At 52.4% G+C, this 8,566-nt stretch overlaps 1 protein-coding gene across 1 annotated transcript in view; it reads right to left on the reverse strand.

Moving 5' to 3' along the window:
- Window positions 1-3,790, reverse strand: part of Acot7 (acyl-CoA thioesterase 7) — an 88,805-nt gene extending 85,015 nt beyond the window's left edge. Inside the window, exon 1 of the mRNA XM_055615058.1 lies at window positions 3,301-3,790. Within this exon, the coding sequence (XP_055471033.1) occupies window positions 3,301-3,434 (134 nt within the window). The 5' untranslated portion in view covers window positions 3,435-3,790. The remainder of the gene's footprint in view (window positions 1-3,300) is intronic.
- Window positions 3,791-8,566: the final 4,776 nt, after the last annotated feature.

Consider the following 8,566-nt stretch of genomic DNA (forward strand, 5'->3'; position numbering starts at 1 on the left):
AAAAAAAAAAAAAAAAAAAAAAAAAAAAAAAAAAAAAAAAAAAAACCACTAAAAGAAAGATAGATGTCATAAATAAATAAGTATAAGAAATGAATAAAATGGAGAGTAATTGGGAAAGACACCAAATATGGACATCTTGCTTCCACATACACATGCATATATGTACCCACATGAACATGCATATACAGCATACATACATACACACACATAAGGTAGGTTCCAAGCGTATATGTGGGCTTGCTAGGCCATCTTGCTTCAAGACACTTACACACACACACCTGCACATTGCTTGAAAGCTGACTATTTGCAATGGATCACAGGATAGGAGATGACAATTATCCAGTGGGCTGGGTGCCCAAAGATCTGGTTCTTAAAGGATTCCCTTTGTAAGCCCATGTTTATACAAGCAGGAAGTGGGACAAAGGTACTAGGTCACAGTGACCCTAAGATAGACACTCTTCTATCTCCAGTTTACAGATAAGAAAATCAGGCTCAAGTGAGATTATGCTGTAAGGTAAGGGTGACCTAAGCCACACAGTGACCTGCAAAAGACAGACCTAGGAAAGGAGCTCAGGCTGTGGCCTCGTGAGCTGGTGTCCCACTTTCCACATAAAGAACACCCACTAATGACAGGCTAGCCATCCTACCAGGTCTGGGTACACTCTTTTCTTTCTTTCTTTTTTTTTTTTTTCAAGACCAGGTTTTTCTGTGTAGCCCTGGCTATGCTGGAATTCTGTAGACCAAGCTAGCCTTGAACTCAGAGATCTGCCTGCCTCTGCCTCCTGAGTGCTGGGATTAAAGCCATGCACCATCATACCCAGCTCAACTCCTATCCAATACTCAGACTCATAAGAGCACGGGAACATAAGAATGCTAAGCAGTGGGGCTTCCACGCCATTCCGTTACCAAGGCCACATCCATCCCAGGCCAATGACCACATCCCACATTTACTTGTGTCTTTGCGGGGGGTATGTGTGTTCACCTGGATGACAGTCTGTGCATACAGATGTACACGTGCCATGCTATGCGTATAGAAGTAAATGAACCACCTCTGACGTCAGTGGACTGAGACAGGGTTTCTTGCTGTTCACTGCAGCATCCATCAGGCTAGCTAGCCTGTGAGCTTCCAGAAGTCTCCTGTCTGCATGTTGCTCTTGTCCCCATTTTGCTCTGGGAGCACTGGAGTTACAGGCGCACACTTCCTTGTCTGATTTTACCTGGGAGCTGAGCTCAGCTCCTCAAAGCAAGCACCTTAGCCACTGAGCCACCTCCCTGGCCCAGAGAGCTGTCTTCCAAGCCTCCTTCCTTCAACAGCTTTGGAACTGGAAGAGATGATTGCTCTAACAGTCCAGCATGAGCGATGGATCACCCTGTGTCTCTCCTAAGATAAGGACTAAACTTTCCACTGCTCAGTGTCCTTCCCAGTGCTGGGTTCCTCGGAGGTGTCCGGTGAAGTCCTGTTAAATTCATGGCTTGAATGTGCCAGGCCAGAAGTCTCCTCTTTCATTGTGTTGGCTCAAGTGTCCTTAAAGGGCTCCCCACCCTGGTAGGTCCACTCTTCAGTGTCCTGAGGTTTCGAAGGGTCAAACACAAGTGACCACAGTCCACTTCATAGCTCCACTTCCCTTAGCAGCCATGCTTTGCACCTGAAACATCTTAGCCAGGCCTCCTGGCCATGCACCCTCCCCCTCTGACAGCGAGAGGCAGCCCTGTAGAGTACAATAAGAAAAGCCACACACAAGACATTTGTGAACAGTATCTAAAGTTACAGAAAATTCCATGAGCTGTTAGAAGCTATGGGAAAAAAGACAGTCTGGTCACCACCACCCTGATGAGGCTAAATAAGAGCCCCGCTGACATAAGCACCACGGTCACACCTAAGTAGAAGTGGATCCTGAAGCGCCCGGGCTCCATGGCTTTCTGAGTTACTCAAATCCCTCCTTCACACAGCAGGAGGATGAAGGACACTGCCATCCATCCTCCCAGGAAAGGTGAGAGGACCAGGAACAGGTTCTTAACAAGACCCCACACCACTAAACAGCACTCCTCCAGACCCCTTTATCTCCACGTTATCAGTAACACCCACTCTGTCCCCAGAGAGTTCAAGTGCAAGCGCCAGGACAACCGCACAGCCAATAATGAGAAGCAGGGCTCCCCTCAATGGATCCCCTCTGTAGGAAGTCAGAGCTGACCTTGAAGTCAGGAAATGGCCTCTGCCAGGCCAGAAGGTGAGGTTGCGAGCAAAGCACTCCAGCTATCCAGCAGCAACATCCATAGGAAAGGAACCTGCCTCTGCTGGGTATGGCTCGCACACAAGGTCAGTGCAATCCGCAGCCTCCAAAATGAAGAACCCACCCCCAAACCTCTCACTCTTGGCAGTCCATCAGACCCAGCAGGCAACCTGCAGGCCCACTGCTCCCACTGGTGTACAAACGTCAGCTTGCCTGTGCTTCCACTTCTGTGAACGAAACCGCAGGGTAACCTTGAGGCTGCCCTCCCCGCCTTCTCGGGGAAATGAGCTTCCGTGCTCATCAGCTCCAGCTTCCTCTGGGGACCCACATCCAAGCAGCACCCCAACGGAGCAAGGCTGGGAAGGATGCGTGGATGAGAACAATCCTTCACCCCCATTGTGTGTGATGACCCACTCACTCCCTTTCCTGGGTAATAAACCGTTTGAATGGATGAGTTCTTCCTTCTAACACCTGCTCTCCTCACAAGTGAGGCGCGGCTCTGAAGATCTGGGGCCTGCTCCCACAGGCGTTCCCGCCCGTGTATGCTCGCACTGCTCTGGGCATCATCCCCACCCCACCCTGGAGCCTGAATTATCCTTTTCTAAACCCGCAGGAGGCTGGGCTCAGACTATAAGGCGCCGAGCCCGGGGTGGAGCAAGCCCCGTCGGACGGACAAGCCCTTGCCGGTCGCCCTGTCCCAGTGTCCCCGTCCGGCTTCCTACACCGAATCCCCTCAGGACTGCGGCCGCCGCCCTTGGGATGCAGCCAGAGGCCGGTGGGAGGAGCCGGCGAGGCGGCCGGGTTCTGCAGCATGGCGGGGAGCATCCCTGAGGAGGGCGCGAGGGGGTCCAGGGTGGGGCCCAGGGCGGGGTCCGGGGAGAGAGTCCTGGGCCTGTGTTCAAGGAGGGGGTCCAGGGCGGGCTGAGGGCCGGAATCCCGGGAGCGTGGAGCCGGGCAGGGCCGCCCAGGATAAGAGCAGCATCCTGACGAGCCTAAGTACTAGCATCGCCTCAGCGGGCTCGCGCGCGACCGAGCGGGGAAGGGTCGGCTTGCCAGGCCTCCGTCTTACCGGCAGATCTGGATGGCGGAAGGTGTGTCGGTGGTGGGGCCTGACATGTTGTCTGCGACGGCAGGCGGCGGCGGGAGCGGAGAACAGGTGTCCTGCAGGCCCGGCGCCGAATGAATGAGCCTGGGAGGCGCCATGGAGGGGGAGGGAGAGGGCGGGGCCAGGGCGCCGGAGAGGCGGGGCCTGCGCGGAGGCGGCGAATCACGGGCGGCCGCCCCCCGGAGGCCCCGCCCGCGCTCAGGCCCCTCCCCCCTCCCCTGCCCAGAGGCCTCCACGGCCGCGGGCGCCGGCAGGGGCGGCGAGCTCGGTCGGCGGCGGGGACGGCCGTGGGGCTCCACTTCCAGAAGGTTCGGTGGCAGTTGGGTGGCGCGCGCGCGCACACCGCATGCGCCGGCGCGGAGCAGGCAGGCGAGCGGCCCGCGGCGGACGCGGCGCAGGCCGGAGGCCGAGTCGTGGAGCGGCCCCGGGGCGCGTGCGTGGCTTCGGCGGCGCCCGGGAGTATGTGGGGCGTTCCCGTGCGCCCGCGCGGCGATTCGCTACCCGCCGGAGCCGGCCGCCCGATGAGGTCACCGGGGTGGCCCGCCCGGGACGGGCACGGTGCCCGCGTGGCGCGCACCGACCCCTGCGCCCGGCTGAGGCCTCCCAATAGGCCTTGGCCCTAATCCGGGCCTTCGGAGCGCGATGCTGTGTGAGCGGACGGCCAGAGCCGCGGAAGGCGGCAGCTGCAGACGCTGAGGCCCGTCGACCCCTGACCCCTCTTGGCCGCTGAGCACCCCACCCCGAGGGCCGAATTCGCCCACACTACTCAGCTGATCTCCAACCCAGGCTGTGTGCACCTGCTGACCCGAAGCCGCTGCTGTTTTCAGTTACGCCTAGAAATCCGGCCCATCCTAGCTGCAGGCCACAGAAATCACCGAAGAAGGGAAATGTGGGCACTCCTGTCTGTCACTGCAGAGAGCTGCAACCTTTGCGCTTATCAGGAAAACTAACCCGTTAGCAGAACTTTGACCCATTTACTGCTAAAGCTGTAAAAGAGTTTGTCAGCCCTGCATTGCCAATTGCCTCTGGAGATGGAGCGTAGCGATTCAGGCCTTATCTAGCAGGCACCTGTTACACAAAGCAGCCTTCCTTGGGATTTCGCAATTATTATTCAAAGAACTCAGTTTGTCAGCCTTGGATTAGGCCGTTAGTGGTAATAGCTTCCAACCCTATGTTCTCTGAGCATTTCAGTATGAATTGAGCAAGCCGTCCAGGGATTATGTCCTATTTAAATGTCACAACTTCTCTTACAGCAGTGGCTCTCAGCCCGTGGGAAGCCACCCTTTTTGGGGTCGAATGACCTTTTCACAGGAGTCACCTAAAACCATCAGAAAACACAGATATTTACATTATGATTCCTAACAGAACAAAATTACAGTTATGAACTAGCAACAAGAACAGTTTTATAGGTGGGATCAGCACAACAGTAGGAACTGCATTAAAGGGTCGCAGCGTTAGGAAGGTTGAGAATCACTGCCTTACGAGGTCCAGCTCTGAGGAAGCTGTAGCTAAGGCCAATAACTTTCCTTACTTACCAGCAGTCTGATAACAGAACCCAACCTTCTGTGAGCACTAAGTGACCTCGTGAAAATGTAGGGTCCAGCAGGATGCTACCACAGTTTTCTGGCTGGAGAGATGGCTCAGCACTTAACTGCTATTTCCAGCAACCACACAGTAGTTCACAATTGTCTGTAACTCAACAGCCAAGGGATCCAATGCCTTTTCTGATCTTCCCAGGCTCATAACACACAGAGAGAATGTGGAAATAAAATGTTAATACATTGGGAATTTGTTATGTGCAGTTATACAGTACAAAATAGCACATACAGTGCCATTTACATAAGGTTCTAAGAACACTGAGCTTCAGTGGAAACAACTAGAATTTTCAGGGGGAAGAGCAGACTTGAAAGGTGTGAGGGAAGTCTGGGAGTGATGATGATAGTCCGTGATTTTCTAGGGTATGTTAGTCAAGGTTCTATAGAGAAACAACTTACGAACTGAATCTCTACATAGAGGGAGTTTATTCGAATGTTTTACAGGCTATGGTCCAGCTAATCCAACAATGGCTGCCTATGAATGGTAGGTCTAAGAATCCAGTGATTGTTCACAAGGCTGGATGTCTCAGCTGGTCTTCAATATATGCCTGAATGCCAGAGAAGGAGGCTCTAATGCCAGTGAAGGAATGGGCTGGCTAGTGAGGCAGAGCAAGCAGGCAAAGGGCAAAAAGCCTCCTCCTTCCATGTCCTATAGACTTCCAGCAGAAGCTGCGGCCCAGATTAGGGGTGTGCCTTCCTCCTTCAGAGAAACAGATTAGAAGTGACTCTTTTTACTTCAGAGTAAGCAAAATCCCTCACAGGTGTGCGCCTCCATTTTGGGATTTAGTTAATTCCAAACGAAGTCAAGTTGACAACCAAGAACAGCTACCACGTGGGTTTTAGGTGAGTTTTTCAACGCTCACAGAATGTAGAGTCAAGATTTTACATCAGTAGACGTGAAACCTTGGTTCTATCATCAGATGTGGCCAAGTTTACATCATTAGAACTGTATGTAAACTTAAAAAAAAATATTGTCACGTGTGCCAGCACACAAAAATACTGTGACCAGACACTGAATTCTAGGATAACTACACTGAAGTACTGTGCTTGCAGCTTAAATTCATTTGGATGCGACAAGAAGAAAGGATTCTGTCAACTTGATGCAAGCTAGAGTCATCTGGACCGAGAGAACCTCAGTGGGGGAATTGCCTCCATTGTAGTGGACTGTGGACATGTGCATGGGGCAAGGATAGCCATCGGGGACCCCATCCTTTGGCTAAAAGTCGCTCCATTGCTGGTGGGTGTGTCCTAGCCTTTGCAGCCTCTCTCTCACTTGCCTCTTTGAAATGGTTTTTCTGTTTTCCTGTCAGAGCAGCAGACCCTTTCTGTTTACTCCTCAGGGTCAGCAAAACGCAGAAATGCTGCTGGCACACAGCGCCTGACCCTGCACCAGTCTCCACTGAGATCAGTCCTACATTTTCTTTTTGCCACAACACTTATTTGACAAGATTCTCAATTCCTTCCCATTTGGCAAACCCTGAAAATGCCCTATGGGGAATGGCCTTCCTGCCTCTGGGAGTGCCTCTCTCTCCTTTGGCTGTCCCCCCTTGATGTCCAAATCCTTCCTTGTGCTCTGCTAGCTTCCTCTCCCTGTCCACGCCCCCACCTCTCTACATGGTACATAGCTCCAGCCAGCCTGGTCTCTCTCCCCAAATTCCAGGTCCCTATGACTGTATGGGAAAGGTGTTTTTGTTTTTAATTTTTTAAGCCATCCTCCCATGTCGGCTCCCCAGAGGCTGGCATTAGGCTCATAATGCTGCGCAGGAGAAACACCTCAGGTGAGAGCAGTGCTTGCTGCTTTTCCACAGTCCCCAGCCCCAGGGGACACTCCCAGCCACCTCTAGCTCCAGTCCCAGGGATCTGTGCCCTCTCCTGGGCTCCTTATGTGCTGCACTCCCATTGTGCTTACTTACATGCCGAGATACCCATACACTTAAAATGATTCGTAAAGGGACTTGTTGGGTGGGCTCCCGTGACAGGGGTATCGTGAGTGGTCCGTCAGTGTCTGCATGCTGGGGAATCGAGACCCTGGTGGCTGCTCAGAACGTGAAACTGGGCACCTCAGCAGTCCCAATCCAAAGCTGCTAGTCTTCAGTCCACCCTGGAGGGTTGAGGATGCTGGAGCTGACGTCACCGGAAGGTAGTAGCAGCAGTAGATGCCTTCCTCCCTAAGGAAGAAGTGAAGACAGTCGGGCAACATTGATTTTTCCCCGGCTTGGACCATCTGGGCTGCCTGTTGCAATGTCCTCAGCTCACAGGTGTGTCTCCTACTGTGATTCTGGATCCTGTCAATTGACAATTAAGATCAGCACATGTTTAACTACATAAAAGTGGAAGCGTGTGTGTGTGTGTGTGTGTGTGTGTGTGTGAGAGAGAGAGAGAGAGAGAGAGAGAGAGATGGAGCTCAAAACCATGATATGTCAAGTGTGTGTCTGACAAGCCCTCTACCACCAAACTATACTTGTAGCCAATAAATAAATAAATCATTATAGGCTAAAGATTTGGTCCTTGCATAAGTTTGAGTTCATAATCTTTTTGCTATGGAAACAGCCAAGTAACATGTTCCATAGGCCACTCTGACAGTGTGGTCTGTCCATCTGACCCACTCCTGATCTGAGTGACAGACAACTCCAGGACTCAACAAGGGAGTCCAGCGATGCATACAGAGCCTTTTGTTTCTGCTGGCTTCCATCTTTGCATGGTGTGCAGGACCTCTGAGAGCCAGAGGTGTGGGAAAGTCTCCTTAGGGTTTCCTCTTTGGGAACCTAATAAATAAGCTGGAGAGTCAGAGGACCTTCTAGAACAGAGATAGCCCAGGAACGGGGTAACACAACATGGAACTAAGGGAAAATGAGCCCCGCACCAGGACATGAGCAGCGGCCATCAGCACCTGGGTTCCCTCTGTAAATGGAGAGCCAAAGGACCTTGCTCTCTCTGGTTAAGGAGTAATCAGATGGGCATTTTAGGTGCTTGGAAAGGCACCTGGCACAGAGAAACCACCTGCTATGTGAACCTTCTGGTAAAATGTCTGGAGCCACAGGGATGTTGAGAGGATTCAAACAGCCCTGCCCCAGAAGGAAGACCCTACCTGATCCTGCCTGATCAAGCTGAGATGCGCAGGAGATGCTGTGGGTTCGCCAGGAACTGCCGTTGCCTCAGCCAGTGTCCGGTGCAGACAGGAGAAGGGCCGGGGCCTTGCTGCCCACACGGCTTATCTGCCGCCTTTGGTGTTTTATTCTCCTGATTGTAGGTTCGTTTTTTTTTTTTTCTCTCATCAGAGCAGTTATATGCAGGGATGAGGTGGAGAGTGAGGAGGAAATGAGAATACTTGGGAATAAACATTTATTGAAAATGTTCACACTTGTCTGAAGCTTCTCATCCACCCGACTGCTGGTGTTTGCCTTTGAGATAGGAGTTCCTCTGTGAGGAAGTTTGGAAAGCACTTCTCTCTGCTTGATTTCTCTCAGGTTCAACTGCTTGTGTAAACATCACAAAGGGCTTCCTGAGTGTGCCAGGCTGGGGTAGGTGCAGCTCCTATGACGTCTGTTCATTTTGTGCTCAGATCATTCATTCACTTGAGAGCCTGCTGAGTGTCTTGAGGCTGGGACAGTAGCTGGCCAGTGCCAACCACTTCC

This window comes from Psammomys obesus, unplaced genomic scaffold (genome assembly GCF_907164565.1).
Source record: "Psammomys obesus unplaced genomic scaffold, mPsaObe1.curated_primary_1811, whole genome shotgun sequence".
Lineage (NCBI taxonomy): Eukaryota > Metazoa > Chordata > Mammalia > Rodentia > Muridae > Psammomys > Psammomys obesus.